Source organism: Hylobates moloch, unplaced genomic scaffold, assembly GCF_009828535.3.
Source record: "Hylobates moloch isolate HMO894 unplaced genomic scaffold, HMol_V3 SCAFFOLD_11, whole genome shotgun sequence".
Lineage (NCBI taxonomy): Eukaryota > Metazoa > Chordata > Mammalia > Primates > Hylobatidae > Hylobates > Hylobates moloch.
In genome coordinates, this window is record NW_026652286.1 from 58,698,066 (window position 1) to 58,717,680 (window position 19,615).

Consider the following 19,615-nt stretch of genomic DNA (forward strand, 5'->3'; position numbering starts at 1 on the left):
TGCACATCCTTGGTCCAGATCTTAGAAGAAACAGTTCCAAGTTTTTACTGTTGAGTATAATGTTAGCTGTAGGCTTATTATATATGGCCTTTATTGTGCTGAAGTATATTCATTCTGTAATTAATTTGTTGAGTGTTTTTGTCATGAAAGGATGTTGAGTTTTGTCAAATGCTTTTTCTGCATTTAATGAGATGGTCATATGATTTTTGTCCTTCATTCTGTTCATGTGATATATCACATTTATTGATTTGAGAATATTGAACCATTCTTGCAACCCAGGGATAAATGCCACTTGATCATGGTGAATAATCCTATTAATGTGTTGTTGGATTTGGTTTGCTAGTATTTTGTTGAGGATTTTTGCATTATGCTCATCAAGGATATTGGCTTGTAGTTTTCTTATCTTGTGATGTGCTTGTGTAGCTTTGGTATAAGGGTAATACCGGTCCTAAAAAGAGTTTGAAAGTATTCTCTCCCCTTCGTTTTTTTTTTTTTGTTTGTTTGTTTTCTGAGACAGTTTGTGGAGAATTGGTATTAGTTCTTCTTTAAATGTTTGGTAGAATTCAGCAGTGAAGCCATCTGTTCCTGGGCTTTTCTTTGGTGAGATACTTTTTATTACTGATGCAATTTCCTCACTCATTATTGGTTTGCTCAGATTTTCTATTTCTTCATGATTCAGTCTTGGCAGGTTGTATGTGTGTAGGAATATATCCATTTCTCCTAGGTAATTCAAGTTTTTCTCATATAATTGTTCATAATAGTCTCTCATGATCTATTGTACTTCTGTGTTGTCAACGGTAACATCTCTTTATTTCTGACTTTACTTGAGTCTTTTCTCTTTTTCTTTTCTTGGTTAGTCTAGCTAAAGGCTGTTCGATTTTATCTTTTCAAAAAATGAACTTTTAGTTTCTTTTGTATTTTTTTTTTAATCTCCAGAGCAGAAATAAAATAGAGATTACATTATTTCTGGTCTGATCTTTATTATCTCTTTCCTTCCACTAACTTGGGCTTATGGTTTTAAAGACATTTCCTTGAGGTGTAACTTTTAGTTATTTGTAATTTTCTTTCTTGGTGCAGGCATTTATTGCTATAAACTTTCCTCTTAGAACTGCTTTTGCTGCATTCCATAAAGTTTGGTATGTTGTGTTTTCCTTTTTGTTTGTCTCAAGATACTTTTAGATCTTGTTTAATTAAACATGAGCATGTTTAATTTCCATGTATTTGTGAATTTTCCAAAATTCCTTCTGTTAATGATTTCTAGTTTCATACCATTGTGAAACCTCTGCTATAACAAGGTAAAAACTAGAAAAGCCCTGTATAACAAGGTAAAAACCTAATATCATTGTGCATTGGTTGTTGGAAAAACAAGGTAGATTCCTTCTGGTAAGTTTACCATGGCACAGAGAGGGAAAGCTTTTTGAGGAGATGAAGCCCAAGCTGAATTTTAAGGATAAAGAGGAAAAAGCCAGGTGAAGAGAAGAAGGGGTCATGACAACAGATGTCAAGGCTGTGTGCTCCAGTCTATCTAGACTGAGATGGAGGCATGGTTATATGAATTATATAGATATGAGGTCTAATATGTTTTCTATCATTCAGCCATTTTAAGAATCAAACTTTATTATAGTCCATCACTAAACAGCTGATTTCTGAGCAAGTCTTCATAATTTGGATCTTCTTCAGTGATCCTCATTGTTAACTATTATTCTTGTACTAGTCTAACTCTGTCATTAACCCCAGCTCGCTATCATCAAGTTCTGTCTTTTCCAGAAATACAGCACAGCCAGACCAGATTAATATACCAAAGGATTCCCTATTTCAGTGGTTTTCAATGTTTTGGACAGTCATGGACTCTTCTAAGAATCTGATGAAAAATATATACCCTTCTCCTAAAAACAGGTATATATTCCTATACAACATTTTGCATGCAGTTAGAAATTTCATAGACCCCCCCTGGACCACAGGCCAAGAATCCCTGTTCTAGATAGCTTTCCTTCACCATTTTTACAAGCTTAGGCTATCAAAAGTAAAGGATTTAATTTGCTTTTGAAAATTCCCTTTCACTTTTCTTTTTTGTTTTTTTGTTCCCCCTACAATTCTGTTACTTTGCCTTCATTTTTACATAGTTTTTCTGAGTACACAATTCTATACTGACATTTTGTCTCAGTCCTCTGAAGATATTCTTATTCTCAGGTTTCTTCTCTAACAGCTGTTAGAATTTTCTAAAATATCTAGACTTTGCTTCCTGGCCTTCACGTGGCCCCTTGCAATAAAGCCCTATTTCTTCTTTCCTTCAAAAGGCTGAGAGAAAATGTCAATGAAGAATTGTGTACCCAGCAAAACTTTTAACAATGAAGGGAAAATAAAAGAATTTTAGAAAAATGCCAAAAAAGAAACCTGAAGGAAAAAACAAAATATAGTTTACTAATATTAAGGGAAATGGATTCAATAGTGAGAGATTTTCTAGCATATATAAAACATTTATCAAAGTTGATCAGATACTCAAAGGAATCTCCAAAAAAATGCTTCTGGATAAAAGTAACCTCAGAAAGAATGGAGCTTCAAGAAGGAAGAGTGAGCAAAGAAACTGATAACATGAATAAATGTAAACAAACATTGATTTGTACAAACAATAATGTCCAATTTGTGGCGTTAAAAGATTAAGATGCTTGACGACATTAATAGTTAAAGCATACTGAATTCCTTCAAGAGGCAGGAAAAGATTCTGAACCATGTTTGACTTTTTCTAAGTTATTTAAGCACTAAAAGAACAGAAACAGGGTATATAATAGACCATATGTATTAGAGAGGCAGACTCCAGAGCCAAAATCGCGGGATTCAAATCTTAGCCCTTGCAAAATTACTTATTGGGTACTATGCTCACTATCTGGGTGACAGAATTATCATTCATACTCTGGGTCACGCAATATACCCATGTAACAAATGTTCACGTGAACCCCCTGAATCTATAATAAAAGTTAAAATTATTTTTTTAAAAAGTCTCATCCCTGCCATTTACTAGCTGTGTGACCTTGGGCAAATTACCGTTCTGTGCCTAGGTTTTTAAAGTCAGGACAGTAGAAATGACACGTACCTAATTCACAGGGGCTTTGTATTACATTTATATAAAGCTTAGAACAGTGCTTACTCTAAAATAAGTCCTAAGGAAGTATTAGCCCCAATGAAAACTTCCAAAAGAGTAGAGGGAAAATCTTAATCCAAAAGATGTCAAGAAAAGGTAAAAAATATAGAAATATGGGTCAAATAGCATAAAATAAGAGGGCAAAAGTGCATACGTGCACTTTTTCCGCTAAAAAAGTTTGTCAGACTGGACTGATGCGGAAAAAAAAGCGCCAAATATTATGTTGTTCCCAAGAGACATACTTATTAAACATGAAGCAGGTAGAAAAAGATACACTAGTCAGAGTCAGTGGCTGGGAAACCTTCCGCTACTTTACCTGTCTTCCTCCAGTTTCTCTCCAGCCTCTTCCAGGCTTCCTATCCCACCACCCCCGCGTCGCTCCTCAGCCCCTCTCCTCTCTAGTGAGAGACAAGGAAACTCAGCATTCATCCAGCGCTCCTTCGCTTTAGCAACAGGCTCCCGTCGGCGGCGGCCGTGATGACGTCCTCAATGGTCCGCCCAACTACGATGGGTGAACGGGTTCGTGCGTGGCGAGCCCTCTACGAAAGAGAGGACTTGCGACGCAAGGGCACCTCGGGGTGCGCGTATTGGCTCAGTGGAGGCGCTCCGCTGGTCCTCCTAGAGTTTGGTGCGCCGCCGCCGCTGCCCTTCCACGACTGCGGCTGCTCCCGGCAGTGCTGCGGCCGCCGTGGGCCCAGCTGTATGGTTAGGCCACCATCGTTCCTGAGTAAACATATTTCTTTCTGTGGTGTTCTTGATCATGCATTTATGGAGTTTCTGAAGGGCCCTGGAGATTACTGCCAGGTTCAGCACAAACTTTATGAGGACAAATGAATGGTGGAAAGTCATTACTGCCCCACCAGGAAGCCTCTGCAGAGCGGGTCACCTGGACACAGAAATGTAGAACTGAGATCATCAGAGCATTTTACAAGAGTTCTGACCTAGGTGGGGTAACCCTTGGTGCACCTCCTTTCCATTGGCTCAGAATTACTGAATTGAAGAATCGCGGCTTCTTGTTGGAAGGTTCGTTTCATTTCCTGTCACTACCAACTTCATATTCAAAGCTCTGTGAATTTCAAGTGGAGTACATTGGCATAGACTTCAGTTTCTTGACATCATTTCTGTATTCAAAAATTTTTAATTTTTTTCATAACCATATCAGTAGTTTTTTTTTTTTTAACTAAATTAACATGGCTCCAATGAATCACCCAGCTCCAGTGGAAGTCACATATGGGAACGTGAGATTTCTTATTATACACAACACAACCAATTCGACCTTAAACAGATTTACAGAAGAACTTAAGAAATACGGGGTTACCACAATAGTAAGAGTATGTGAAACAACTTATGACCCTGCTCTTATGGAGAAAGAAGGCCAATCCAGTTTCTGGATTGGCCTTTTGATGATGGTTCATCACCATCCAACCAGATTGTTGATGACTTGTTAAATCTTGTAGACGTTAAGTTTCGTGAAGAACCTGGTTGTTGTATTGCCGTTCACTGTGTTGCAGGTCTTGGGAGGACTCCAGTGCTTGTTGTCCTAGCATTAATTGAAAGTGGAATGAAAAACGAAGATGCAGTACGGTTTATTAGAGATAAATGGCACAGTACTTTTAACAGCAAGCAGCTTTTGTATTTGGAGAAATATCATTCTCAAATGCGGCTTTGCTTTGTGTCCGGAATTGGTGGGTTCTTGGTCTCACTGACTTCAAGAATGAAGCCGCGGACCCTTGCGGTGAGTGTTACAGTTCTTAAAGGCAGCATGTCCGGAGTTTGTTCCTTCTGATGTTCGGATGTGTTCGGAGTTTCTTCCTTCTGGTGGGTTCGTGGTCTCACTGGCTCAGGAGTGAAGCTGCAGACCTTCACGGTGAGTGTTACAGCTCTTAAGGCAGCGTGTCTGGAGTTGTTTGTTCCTCCTGGTGGGTTTGTGGTCCTGCTGGCTTCAGGAATGAAGCTGCAGACCTTCGTGGTGAATGTTACAGCTCGTAAAGGCAGTGTGGACCCAAAGAGTGAGCAGCAGTAAGATTTATTGCAAAGAGCGAAAGAACAAAGCTTCCACAGTGTGGAAGGGGACCCGAGCGGGTTGCCACTGCTGGCTTGGGCAGCCTGCTTTTATTCTCTTATCTAGCCCCACCCACACCCTGCTGATTGGTCCATTTTACAGAGAGCCAATTGGTCCATTTTACAGAGAGCTGATTGGTTCGTTTTGATTGGTGCGTTTACAATCCCTGGGCTAGACACAGAAGTTCTCCATGTCCACACTAGATTAGCTAGATACGGAGTGTCGACTGGTGCATTCACAAACCCTGAGCTAGACACAGGGTGCTGATTGGTGTGTTTACAATCCCTTAGCTAGACATAAAGGTTCTCCAAGTCCCCACCAGAGTCAGGAGCCCAGCTGGCTTCACCCAGTGGATCCTGCACCAGGACTGCAGATGGAGCTGCCTGCCAGTCCTGCGCCATGCGTCCGCACTCCTCATACCTTGGGTGGATGGGACTGGGCGCTGTGGAGCAGGGGGCAGCGCTCGTTGGGGAGGCTTGGGCAGCACAGGAGCCCACGGAGGTGGGGAGGCTCAGGCATGGCGGGCTGCAGGTCCTGAGCCCTGCCCTGCAGGGAAGCAGCTAAGGCCTGGCGAGAAGTCGAGTGCTGCGCCGGTAGGCTGGCACTGCTGGGGGACCCAGTACACCCTCCACAGCTGCTGGCCCAGGTGCTAAGCCCCTCATTGCCTGGGGCCGGCAGGGCTGGCCAGCCGCTCTGAGTGCGTGGCCCGCCAAGCCGACACCCACCCGGAACTCTAGCTGGCCCACAAGCGCCGCGTGCAGCCCCGGTTCCCACTCATACCTCTCCCTCCACACCTCCCTGCAAGCTGAGGGAGGCAGCTCCGGCCTTGGCCAGCCCAGAAAGGGGCTCCCACAGTGCAGTGGCGGGCTGAAGGGCTCCTCAAGCATGGCCAGGGTGGGCGCCGAGACCGAGGAGGTGCTGAGAGCCAGCAAGGGCTGTGAGGGCTGCCAGCACGCTGTCACCTCTCAATCCCCCCTCTAAATAGGACACCCCAACTGCTGTTGGGAATTTGACCAATGACCACTCTAGCTACTTCCTGCTGGATAGGGGCAAAGAAGGGGCCTCGCAGTTGTAGTGTCCTCCAGAGGGGAGCTCTTTAGGCCAGGGGAAGTGCCAGCGGGTCGGTCCGGGGGTCCTTGGTAGAAGTTGTTAGTTGAACTCATTTGGGGTTCCATTTGTAAGACCATCTGTAGCTTGATGGCCTCAATTCTAGAGGAAGCAAATTTGACAAGAAGGTTAAAAATACAGGGCCCAAAGCCGCATAACAGCAAGATGGCTGCCACAGGACCTAGAAAGGGGAGAAGCCATGTTTCCCAACTCCAGATAAGAGTTTGAAAGGTGTTGTATGATTTCAGAAGACTTTTCCTGTAAATGCCAGGCGGCGTCTCGTACTATCCCCGACTGGTTAGTGTGAAAACAACACTCTTCCCCTAAGAAGGTGCAGAGTCCTCCTTTCTCAGCAGTGAGGAGGTCTAGGCCTCGGTGGTTTTGGAGAGTCACTGCTGCTAGAGAGTCTATTTGGGATTGTAAAGTAAGAATAGATTTCGTTATTTCTTGCAAACTGTCTGAGAAATCCTTTGAGAGTGTGTGGTAGTAGGATAATGAAGTAGATAAACCAGCTATTCCGGTTCCTATAGCAGTAGCCATTCCTAACCCTATAAGTAGGGGTATTAGTTGTATGGCTCTGCATTGACAGACTTGAGCTTTGAGGGGTACTGATAAGGTCTGATTTCCTGGGGCAGTGTTAATGTTGGGACTTAGAAAGACTAAGGTGCAGGTGCCTGTCCAGTTAGTGGGGAGGCAGATATAGGTCGATGTTCCACATAGAAAAATAGGCCTTGGCTGGGTAGACAGAAATTTACCCTGGCTTTTAAAGGAATGGGATACACTGTTTTTTCTTTACTACTTCCATCTCTCTTTCGCTCTTCGACTTCTTTGTCTCTTCCTCTCTTCTTAACTCTCTCTTTGACTTTCTGTGTCTGTCCCTCTTTCTCTCTGACTCCTTTTCTTTGTCACTGTTTCTGACTCCCTCTTACATTTTCTGTCTCTCTGTCTCTTCCTCTCTCTGTCTCTTTCTCTGACTTTCTCTTTCTCGATGCAGAGTGTGGACACAAAGGTTCTCTAAGTCCCCACCAGAGTAGCTAGATACAGAGTGTCGACTGGTGCATTCATAAACCCTGAGCTAGACACAGGGTGCTGATTGGTGTGTTTACAAACCTTGAGCTAGATACAGAGTGCCAACTGGTGTATTTACAATCTCTTAGCTAGACATAAAAGTTCTCCAAGTCCCCACCAGAGTCAGGAACCCAGCTGACTTCACCCAGTGGATCCCACACCGGGGCCACCGGTGGAGTTGCCTGCCAGTCCTGCGCTGTGCGCCCGCACTCCTTAGCCCTTGGGTGGTGGATGGGACTGGGCACCATGGAGCAGGGGGCGGCGCTCCTCGGGGAGGCTCTGGTGGCGCAGGAGCCCACGGAGGTGGGGAGGCTCAGGCATGGCAGGCTGCAGGTCCTGAGCCCTGCCCTGCGGGGAGGAAGCTAAGGCCTGGTGAGAAATCGAGCGCAGCACTGGTGGGCCAGCACTGTTGGGGGACCCGGTACACCCTTTGCAGCCGCTGGCCCGGGTGCTAAGCCCCTCATTGTCTGGGGCTGGCAGGGCCGGCCGGCTGCTCCGAGTGCAGGGCCCGCCAAGCCCACGCCCACCTGGAACTCCAGCTGGCCCGTAAGCGCCGCGTGCAGCCCCGGTTCCCACTCACACCTCTCCCTCCACACCTCCCTGCAAGCTGAGGGAGCCAGCTCCAGCCTTGGCCAGCCCAGATAGGGCCTCCCACAGTGCAGTGTTGGGCTGAAGGGCTCCTCAAGCGTGGCCGGGGTGGGCGCCAAGGCCGAGGAGGTGCTGAGAGCTAGCAAGGGCTGTGAGGGCTGCCAGCACGCTGTCACCTCTCAGCTTCAAAGACTCCAGTGGTCACAGAAATAACTATTGTATTCAATAAACCTGGCTGCCTGATGCTATTGCCTTGAAAGTGGGACTTGAGAAAAGACCTAATTTATTGTACATTTTAGCCAACATGTGGGCTTAGTGAATAAGTCTGATGAAGCTTCCATAGGGATATCGAAAAGCCACAAATTTAACAGAAATGCAACTTCTATGTTTGGCTTAGTGCTATTCCCATGCCAGAAAAAATGTATAAGAAATCTAGAGATTAGATGCCAAGATCCCCAGAACAAAATTTATATATTTTTAGTATCATATAGAATTAAAACTCCAGGAACTATAACTTTATGTAGCTCATCCCTTAAGTCATATCAAACACTGCAAGTAGGGCCTATATGATTATTTGCCTGCTTCATGTTTGCCATCCTACACGGGTCCCAGTATACATCAGGTTTGTCCAACAGGTGATTTTGTTGGATTCTTTACACATCTTGTGGTTATTTGATGTCTTTCTCTAATCTCATTTTGTTATGAAAACCTCAATTTTGAAAAATCAACGTCTGATTGAAAGTTCATGCAAAATCCACGTTGTACAGAAGCACATGTGTTGAATGTCTTCAAATAAAAAGGCCTTACCATTAATGTTTATGGTTGGGATGTAACTTAACATGGAGGGCCCTGAAGACAGAATGAGAGGAGACTATGAAATATTTCTAGTAAAATGTTGTTTTGATCTTGTGCAGAACATATAGTCTAGGACTTTTAATTTAGTAAATGTTTTTTAAAAGGTAAAGATGCATTGGTCCAAGGTAAATAGAGCAAATATGGACAGAATTACAAGGAAAATTGACAAGTTTACCATAGCAGTGGGAAATTTTATTGTCCCTCTTTCAGAAGCAGATCAAGTAGACAAAAATCAAGATTTTGGATACAGATTTACACAAAACAGTCAACAAACTTGATCCCATGAACATACAAAGGGCATTGCATCCAACAGTGGGAGAATACATATTTATAAGAGTACATGAACTATTAAATTTGACCATATATTTGTTTATAAACCCATTTCAGCAAATTTTAAGCTATTTGAATAATACAGAACACCTTCTCTCACCACAATTCAATTAAATTAGGAAAAAAGTTAACATCCACACATCTGTAATTTTGAAAATCTCTCTAGAGACTTCCACTTCTAAATAGGATGTAGTAGGTCATGGCAGCCTAAAACTTTGCCTGCAACTAGAAAAAGATGGAAAAATTATAAAGATCATATTTAAAGATATGTGAGAGCTATGAAAGCAATAAGGACTAGGTGAATGGGAATTCCAGAGAGGGAGGAGGCCTCCTGAGGTAAGTGGCCATTTTATTTTCTAGGGACATTTACTGATTCTGGACATGGACTAATAAGGATCAAGCTTGGTTTGTGAAGAGGGTCTGTCCTGAGGGAAAGGGAAACCCAGAAAAGCTTTTGGTGGTCACGTGGGGCTGGTGCAACAAATTGGAAAATTAAGAACTTTGGCCAGTTTCTTCTACCTGTTATAAGTTGGGTTCCTCAGGAAACAGACACTGAATCTGAGATTCGCATCCAGAGGATTACTGGGGTGTCTTCTCAGGGAATATCTATGGGGGAGCAAGAGAAACAGGATAGAGCATAAGAAGTTGAATGGTGATACATAGCAGTTGCAACAGTAGCCTCAGCCAGTCTCATAGGGAGCTCTGAGGATGGGATGACTAGAGATGTTCTCAATTGAGGCTAGGAAGCTGGCCTTTGGGCCCTTGAATCACCCAGTCATTGCCTGTAGGCTTCCCTTGGGGATGATGGCATAATCTTGGGTGAAGCATTCACCTTCAGTCTAGGGCAATTCCTAGACAGCGATGCAGCTGTGGGCCCTCAGCTGATAATGGCATCTGGAGGAATGAGTGTTTCAGACCCAAGGCAGGATCTAGGTGGTGCAACCACAGCATCCACTCTTTTAAATGACACTTGCTGAATACTGGTGCTATGTATGGGAGGCTGGGGAGTTAGAGTGAAGACTTAAAAGGCAAGGGAACTCTCCTTGAATCTAATAGTGCTTAGGAGAGAAAGTTCTCCACATTCTTACCAACAGATCTTTTATTTTAATTATACCCGTTCTGGTGAGTGTTGTTATGCCATTGTGGTTTTAATTTTCATATTACTAATAATGTTAAGCATTTTTCATGTGCTTGTTAGCCATTCACCTATCTTTTTGGATAAAATGCTGATTTAAGTATTTTGCTCATTTAAAAATTTGAATTGTCATCTTCTTATTAAGTTGAAGTAGTTCTTTATATATTCCGGAGCCAATGTCTTTATCAGATACATGATTTGCAATTATTTTCTCCCAGTCTGCTGCTTGTCTTTTTCCCTCCCAAAAAAAGTGTTTCAAAGTGCAAAATTTTAAATTTTGATGAAGTACAATTTATTTCTTTTATGAATCATGCTTTTAAAGTTGTATCTCAGAACTCAACCTAAGCCATAAAGATTTTCTGCTGTATTTTCTCTTAGAAATTTTACAGTTTTAGCTCTCACATTTAGGTCTGTGATCCATTTCAGGTTAATTTTTGTTTGGTTTGAGATGTGTAAAGGTTAATTTTTGTGTTTAGTGTGAGGTGTCTAAGTTAACTTTTTTTTGCATGTGGATATTCAATTGTTTCAGCACAATTTGTTCAAAAGACTCTCTTTCCCCCAATGAATTACCTTAGTAACTTTGATTAAAAGTCAATTTGCCATAAATGTAAAAACTTATTTGTGAACTCTTAGTTCTGCTTCATTTATTTATATGACTACACAGTCTTTTTTTGGTATAAATTTAAGGTGTACAAGTGCAGTTTTGTTACATGGATATATTGCATAGTGATGAAGTATGGACTTTTAGTGTAATCATTACCAAAATACTGCACATTATACCCATTAAGTAAATTCTTATCCCTCACTCTTCTTCCACCCTCCCACCCTTCCAGGTCTCCAGTGAGATTCCACATTCTTTGTTCATGTGTACACATTGTTTAGTTCCCACTTATGAGAACATATGGCATTTCACTTTCTGTTTCTGAATTGTTTCAATTAAGGGCCTCCAGTTCTATTTATGTTGCTGCAAAACACATGATTTTATTCCTTTTTTATGGCTGAATAGTATTCCATTGCACATATATATTCATTTTCTTATCCATTTTCTTTATCCAGCCATCGACTGATGGAAACTTAGGTTAATTTCATGTCTTTGCTATTGGACCACACAGTCTTGATCATTGTATCTTAATAGTAGGTTCTTGACATTGAATAGGGCACTTTGTTCTTCTTTATAATTTTTTTGACTCTTTGAGATCCTTTACATTTCCTTATACATTTTAGAATCAACCTGTAAGTTTCCACCAAAAAACCCTACAACGGTTTTGATAGGTATAGTGTTGACTGTATAGATCAATTTGAATATAATTGCAATTTTGACAATATTGAGTCTTCAAATCCATGAACAAAGAATCTCTCTCAATTTATTTAGATCTTTAATTTCTATCAGCAATATTTTGTAGTTTTTGGTATACTGTACTTGCACTTCTAAAATTTATTTCTAAGTATCTTTTCTTTTTGATGCAGTTGTAAATGAAATTGCTTTCTTAATTTTATTTTTAGATCATTTGCTGCCAGCATATAGAAATACAACTGGTTTTTGTATGTTGACCTTGTATTTGGTGACCTTTCAAAACTAATTTATTAGTTCCAGTAGACAGAGAGAGAGAGGAGAGAGAGAATGAATGAATGAATGAATGAATGAATGAATGTGTATGTGTTCTTTAGCATTTTTTACATGGAGGATTAGGTCATCTGTGAATCAAGGCAGTATTACTCTTTCTTTCCAATCTTGACACCTTTAGCTTCTCTTTCTTGCTTCATTGCACTGGCTAAACATCCTCCATGTTGACTAGAAGTGGAAAAAGCAACATCCTTGCCTTGTTCCAGATCTTAGGGAGAAAGTATTCGTTCTTTTACCATTAAATATGATGTTATCTTTGGCTCTTTATAGATGTCCTTTGTTAGGTTGAGGATGTTCTTTTCTATTTCTACTTTGTTTAGAGTTTTTTCATAAATGGGCGTTGGTTTTTTTCAAATGCTTTCTTCATATCTATTGGCATGATCATTTTTTTTGTCTTTCATTCTATTAATGTAATTGAACAACCTTATTGAACAATTTTTGAATGTTAAAAAACTATGTTTCTGAGGATAAAGCCCACTTGTTTGTTGTATGTAATTTTTAAATTTCATGTTGCTGAATTTGGTTTGCTAATATTTTGTTTGGGATTTTTTCATCTATATTCATGAAGGATATTGGCCTGTACTTTTCTTGTGATACATTTATCTGGCTTTGATATGGCAATACTAGTATCATAGAATGATTTGGGAAGTGTTCCCTCCCCTATTTTCTGAAAGAGTTTCTGAATAATTGATGTTATTACTTAAGTATTTGATAAATTCCAACCAATGAAGCCATCTGGACATGGTTTTTCTTGGGGGAAAGATTTTTTTAATTACTAATTTCATTACTTATTATAGGTATATTGATTTGTGCTCTAATCTTTGCTTGCTTTGAATTTTGTTTGCTTTCCCCCACCCCCATTTTCTTAAGGAGGAAGTTTAAATTATTGATTTGAGACTTTTTTTCTTTCCTTTCTCTCTTTCTTTCTCTTCTGATATAGGAATTTGCATTAGTCAGGCTACTCCAGAGAAACAGAACCAATAGGATCTTTCTCTCTCTCTCTGTTGATTTATTATAAGGAACTGGCTTGGCTCACATGATTATGGAAGCTGTCAAATTCTAAGATCTATAGTGTGAGTCAGCAAGCTGGAGATCTAGGAGAGATGATGGTATAGTTCCTGTCTAAAGGCAGGAAAAAACCAATATCCCAGTTAGAAAGGCATCAGGTAGGAGTAAGTCTCTCTTACTCAAGGGAGGGTCAATCCATTTTTTCTATTCAGGCCTTCAACTAATTGGGTGAAGGCAGTTAGTGGAGGGCAATCTACTTTACTCAGTTTAATGATTTAAATGTTAATCTCATCCAAAGATACCCTCACAGAAATACCCAGAATAACATTTGATCAAATATCTGGGCACCCTGTGGTGCCATAAAATTAACCATGACAACATTTAAAGCTATAAAGTTTCTCTCTAAATACTGCTTTAGCTACATCTTATTAATTTTGATATGATTTTAAAAATTCAGTTCAACATATATAACTTGGCTTGTGATTTCTTCTTTGCTCTATGGGTTATTTTGAAATGTACTGTTTTCCAATATTTTGGAATTTCCCATAGTTTTCTGTTTGATGATTTCTAATTTAGTTATTAATTCTGTTACTCTATAGAGCCAATTGCATTTGAATTCCAAGGATGAATGCCGTTTCCAGGCAGAAAGCTAGAGTGAACTAAAATTTAGTCAGTAAAGAGAAAAAAAGGGAGGGGAAGGACTTCCCAGAAGGAGAGACCAAGCATGGATAGTATCAGCACAGGCTTGAAAGCACATGTGCTTAGGGCTGGCAAGATATTCAGTGTGGCTGGAACAAAGGAAGTATAATTTGTGTCTTCTTTGTTTTTGTCTTGGTTAGTATAGCTAAAGTTTGTTAATTTATGTGATCTTTTCAAAGAACCTATTTTGCTTTCATTTATTTTCTCTACTATTGTTTTTCTTTTCTACTATATTGATTATAAAGGATATGTAGCCGTGGTACAGAGGAAGTTGTGGGACATGATGTAAAAAGATAGTGTCAAAAATTCCATGGTGTTCAGATTCCAGCTTCACTCTTCAAACTCTCTTCTGAATAGTTTTTCATTCTCTGTGATCCCAAGGATCATAGAGGAGGGATGTTTTCTCAGGATATTCTTGGCTGAGCACCAGCACCGAGGAAGCAGTTCTTGGAATAATAAGACCTGGGCAAGAAGTGAGTGGTATCTCTGCTAATTACTCTTCTAGAAGTCTAATAGTCCATCTAGTCTGTCCTTGAGAGTTGGTCATATAGGACCTATTCGTTGCTGGCAGTGGAGATCCTGAGGCTGAGGTAGCAGCAGGAGTAGGGCCCTAAGCATGATTTATTGATTCCTTTATTACACAATGAAATTAGAGGCTGGAAGCTGCCATCTCAACATGTCTTAACATCTTAGCAGTATCTAATTTCAGGGGGCTGCAAGCTCTCTCCCGCCCCCACCCCTATGATATGGACTCTGCTGAACATGAGAGAGATGAAGGCTAGCACTGAACTTGGTCTAAGAAACACCCAGGATGGACTGATATTACTCACTAAGAAAACTGCTTTGGGTTGCTCAACTACTTCAGAGAGTGAAGGATGGAAGCCAGAGTGTGTTCCAGAGCCAGGAAAATGAAATCAAGTCTTCCCTAGAACTCCCTATGGTGCTCTTCCTCTCACTGCCTCTCTTCCTCCTCACTCCTTGGCAGGCTGACCCTCCCCACCCACATTTCTCTGGTTTTCCTTTTAGAAAAAAGAATGTCTAAGACTCAACAACCCACAGGGCAGTGACCTGAATAGTTAGCGAGCTGCCCTTAGCCACTCAGCCTTCACACACTGCCGGGACTTGAAGGGTGTGTATTGCTGACATGGACTAAACTCCCTAATGGGTGGGCTGTGCTTTCTGGCTAGTGACTGTGCTGGCATTCTTCATCTCCACATGACTCCCACCCATCTTTTCCTCTTGGGACTCAGTGCAAACACTGCTCTCCCTGAAGCCTTCTCTTACATTTCCATAGGAAGTATCCTCTCCCTTTTCTGACTGCCCTCAGTTTTTATCTGCTCTTCTTTCATGAACTTACCACTTTCTCCCTTATGGCAAAATGAATTGTGTCCAATCTCCTCCACTAGAGCCCGAGTCTGTAAAAGCAGGATTCTAGATGAGATTCTGCATTTCCCACAAGGCCTGACCAATAGTTGGTGATTAATGGATGAAGAAATACTTAGGAAGGAACTCAGAGGAGGGTTCAGAAAAGTGAACTCCCAGGGCCTTCAGAGACAGGGCTTTTATTCACTGTATGCCTTGGCATCTCCTCTCACAGCAGAAAGTTTAAAAGAAAAAACACAGCAACAAGGATTCACTTGGGCCATTTTGGAACCCATTTATATTGTGGGTGTTACTCTGGGCTTCATCTAGCCCCATACCAGCCTCTGAGACTGCATCAGACCGTCTGAACATTCATGGCTTCCTTGGGCCAAGTGTAGCTGTCCAGTGTAAAGGAGTCATAGTCTGGAGTGTAGACCAGGGATCTTACAAAGGCCTCCTTGTCCTTAGGCTCCGGGTAGTAGGAAGCCAGGTTGTGTTTGTACGCGTAGTCGAGAACCTAGGGAAAAATATGTTTGGCTAAGGAACCGGATCTAAGGGGAAACCTGCTTAAGGATCCTTGCTTGGGAGCATGGGGGAGGGGAATACACCTTAAGGAACCAGACTTGCTTCTTTCCTGAGTATGGCTCATGAAACAACTGGATAGGAAGGATTTTAAGCTTTCTTTCTGGACAGGCAGCTTTAACATAGTGGAATAAATACTGAGTCAGGGTCAAGAGGCTTCAGCATAAATTCTGCCTGTTCCAAAGGCCTCTGGGTCCTCAGAGGTGATATTATCCTTGCTGAGCCTCAGTTCCCTCATCTGTAAAATGAGAGTAAAGAGACCTTTCTCTGGAGCAGTGTTAAGATAAAATTAGACAAGAGGCAAATGTGTCCAGAACCTGATTTTTTTTCCACTTGAATATGGGTTAAATTGGATGAACAGCCTGGACACTGTTCTCTGGGTATTAGATTTGGCTTCAGGAGAATGTGAATCTAAATATCGCCCAAAGGAGGAAACTGACGGGGTGAAGCTGGACCCTGAGCTGGACTGTTAATCTTGAGGCTTGTTTCTGGATGCTGTACCAGACAACTCATGGGTAGTGTGTGCTGTTGTACAATGCATTTTCTGAAATTATTTTTAAAACTTATAGAAAATGTAAAACATGCACACTAATAGAAATAATAGTATGATAAACTGTCATGTATCTATTATCCAGCTTTAACAATTATCAATGTTGGGCCAGTCTTTATTGTACCGTGTTCTGATTCTTTGAAAACCCATCATCTCTGCACAGTCTTATAGTCTGGAATATTCCATGAAGCTGATCACCCATAGCCAGCCATTCCAAGAAAAAGGGGAAGAAAGAGATTTACCCTGGCTGAGAGAGCACTGGGTATGGAGATTTTTCACTGTTCTCTGCCAATCTCTAGAATTCTGAGAGTGGGGAACTACTGGCCCTTTGAAGAAGGAGGAAACTGAGGCTCAGGGAAGTGAAGTGATTGGGCCAATATTATACCATTATTGATTGGGAGAGCTGGGACCCCAAAGCCTGAGCTTTTTCCATGATGCTATGCAAGCTGACCTTTCTTATAAATGGGCGCTTATGAGTCATTTCTAAAAAATTTCCATATTCTGGTCCATGGACTTTGATGACCTTTCTGCTTGGTGTATTAGGGGAAATCCAGGAGCTTTCCCAGAACTGGCCTGGGTGGGTGTTTGGGGTGGAGCTCAAGCTGCAAACAAGGGTTTGTCACCCAGCCTCTGGGTTACATGTAGTGCAGCTCAAGGAGATCCAGTGTCTCCACAGTTTACATCCCCTTAACCCTCCTGAAGTCATAGACAGAGAAAGTGGTTGAGCCTCACTACCCATATTACAGGGGTAGGATGCCCCTTACTTTGATGGCAATTCTCAAAGACACATCTCGGATGGTGCTGAGTGGTGGGTACAGTCTCCCCTGGGACAGATGCTGCTCAGAGACTTCCTGGGCAATTTGCTGGGGAGAAGGAGAGAACCGAGAGGAATAAGCTGAGTCTCTGCCTTCCCAAAACAAGCCCAACCCGTTACCCCAGAGACTCACCCCACCCTGCATAGTTGGTCAAACACTGCAGTTCCAACTGTTGACTCTGTTACCAGGGAAGGTTAATGCTTGGGCGTAAGAGAGGACACATCCTTTCTGTACTATAAGACTGGCTGAGGCTTAAAACAACGTTAAGTGTCTCTGAATTCCAAAGGAAAATCACTAAAGCCAAGATGAATAAATTTGTGGCCTGCAAAGCAAAGGCTATGAGATCTCCTCTTGGCTGGTCCGGCCTGTTGCATAGGGATCCCTGGGTCCCTCACTTCCTGGGTCCCAGCCTCCTTCCACGTGCTTGGTACCATCTTGAGTGACCATCTAGGCTATGTTATGTCTTTGTGTTCAGTCTCCTGGAGCTCTTCCTTCCAGCCCTGGTCTCAGTCTGAGGAAGGCCTCTCCTCCAGTGAGTGATTGAGTCTTACACCTTATTGGAATAAATGTCCTAAGCACATCATCCTGAGAACAGAGCCTCCCACAGCTTCCCTTCCATGTTCAGAGCTTGCCTCTGAGGGTTAAGCCTCATCTGCCGTAGGCCCTCATCCTCCAGGCTCAGACGCTGGAGTTTGTTCAGCCTTGCAAATCAGCCTCTTTAATGTGGTAGTTCTGAATCTATTCCCACCAAGTCTTCTGGTGTTAAATTTAGACTTGGGAAATGCCACTGGTGCTCTCTGAGAACTGTGTGTCTTAGAAGTGACAAGGCTAAGAAGTTGGTCTCCCCTCAATGTTTTCAGATATTAGGGAAGTGGGCCTCCCCCTCTACCTCCTTCTCACACTTCTATCTTTCTTTTCCATTCATTCAGTCAAACATTCACTGAGCTCTACTATATCTTTCAAAACACAGAGGAGGCCAAGGCTGTCTCCTAATTTCAGACCTTTATATGGCTCCTTCAAACTCCTTCCCATGGTGTCTGTAGAAGGCACTTCATCACTGGGCCCTCCTTTCCTCTTCAGCCTCACTTTTAGTCTCTAGACTCTGTGCTAGGTGCTGAGGAGCCATATAAGGAAGGATTCTATGGTGGAGAAGCCATAGTCTTTTCTCTTATGGAGACTGGTGTCAGTGGACAAGTAACAAATGATTATAGCAATTATAGTGGGTGAGTGCAATGAGAGGGGACATATAGGCATGGAGGATGGCAGGATCCTGTCTACCATGTATAGGAAAGGCTTCTCAGAAGTGTCACAGGCTGATACCTGAAGGACAAAGCATGAATTAAGGGAGAGAGAGTGGCCCATGCAAATGCTGGGAGGTGAGAGAGAGCATGGACAAAAGATTGAAAACAGCACATTGGTTAGGTCGATGGTAGGGAGACACCAAAAGTGAGGTTGGAGAGGAAAGGAGGGCCTGGTGATGAAGTGCCTTGTATGGAAATCATGGGAAGGGGTTTGGACTTTATCCTGTATGCACCAAGGAGCCATACGAAGGTCTGAAATTAGGGGAGAGACTTGACCTGACCTATGTTTTGAAGGATTCTCTTTGTGAAGGTATAGAAGATGGATTGATAAGAGAGAAGCAAGATTTCCATGGCTAGATATGCATCTAGAAAAGTTATCCTGAGAAGAGATATATCATGGTATGTGTGATCACATCTAAGATGGTAGGCACTGGCAGTGCTCTTCAGCAGGGAGTCAAGTTGTCTGGAGCCATCCTGGGCTCACAAGACCAGTGACCTTGAGCAAGTGACTTAAACTCACATATGAGTAAGAATTTTACCTATTTTACAGAGTTGTTACAATGAAAGGAGGTGGTGAATGCACATCTCCTTAAAGCCTATATTAATTTTCCATGGGAAAATCAAATTCAACTTAAATTATCTTCACTAAAAGTACCCTTTTCAGAAATATAACTTGGCCGGCCTTTGAAGACCATAATGTGAGCTCTTTAGGGGAGGGGCCTTATCTTGCTCACAGCAGGTGATAATAAGTAGATCCAGGAGAGGTTCCTGTGTAATTGATGGATACTGTTCATGAAATGATGGAGCTGAACTGTCTCACAGCACTGGAGGTAGTGGGGCAGATGTGTGGATGTCCCATGGTATTACTTAGGCCAGACTCTAGCAATTGTGTTTTTACTCAACAGAGGACTTTGCTTTCAGGCTGACTTCAAGCAGAAAGTGACTCTTTCCATCCAATGGGGGCTTCACACAGCTCTGCCCACAGCTACAGGACAAGAACACCCATCACAGCAATGAGAAGAAAGACAAACAGAATACTCAGACAAGAGGAACAGAGAACTGTAACACAGAGTCATAAGTAGTGTGCAGGGGGCTGGGGGAAGCTGAAAAGCCTTTGGGAGACATTATTTGCACAGCCTTGGAGAGCCAGGGCTCAAAGACTAGACATAGTAAGAAGGGACCTGGTACATGAGGTAGCTCCCTGTGGGACTCACAGAAGTGGATCCAGACAGGGCTGTGTGGAAGCCATACCCGTGTCTCACTGGCTTCAGGCTTTCACCAGTGCCTCAGTGAGAAGGAAATGCAGAAGGATGTTAGAAGTCACAGGAGAGCCTTTGGAGCTTGTTACGTGTAAATATGTTTAATATTTGTATATGGCTTTGATTAGCCT

General features: G+C 42.2%; 1 protein-coding gene and 1 pseudogene across 4 annotated transcripts in view; one reads left to right on the forward strand and one right to left on the reverse strand.

Moving 5' to 3' along the window:
• Positions 1–4,329: 4,329 nt before the first annotated feature.
• Positions 4,330–8,193, forward strand: LOC116476784 (protein tyrosine phosphatase type IVA 1-like; annotated as a pseudogene).
• Positions 6,151–19,615, reverse strand: part of ME3 (malic enzyme 3) — a 240,380-nt gene continuing 226,915 nt past the window's right edge. For 3 of the 4 annotated variants that reach the window (XM_032167107.2, XM_058446555.1, XM_032167108.2), the window contains 2 exons: positions 16,874–16,972; positions 9,005–15,494 (listed from right to left, as the gene is read on the reverse strand). In XM_032167107.2, the coding sequence (XP_032022998.1) occupies positions 15,333–15,494; positions 16,874–16,972 (261 nt within the window). In that variant the 3' untranslated portion in view covers positions 9,005–15,332. Of the gene's footprint in view, positions 6,411–9,004; positions 15,495–16,873; positions 16,973–19,615 lie in introns of those variants that run through there. The other variant, XM_058446557.1, reaches the window with a different exon arrangement.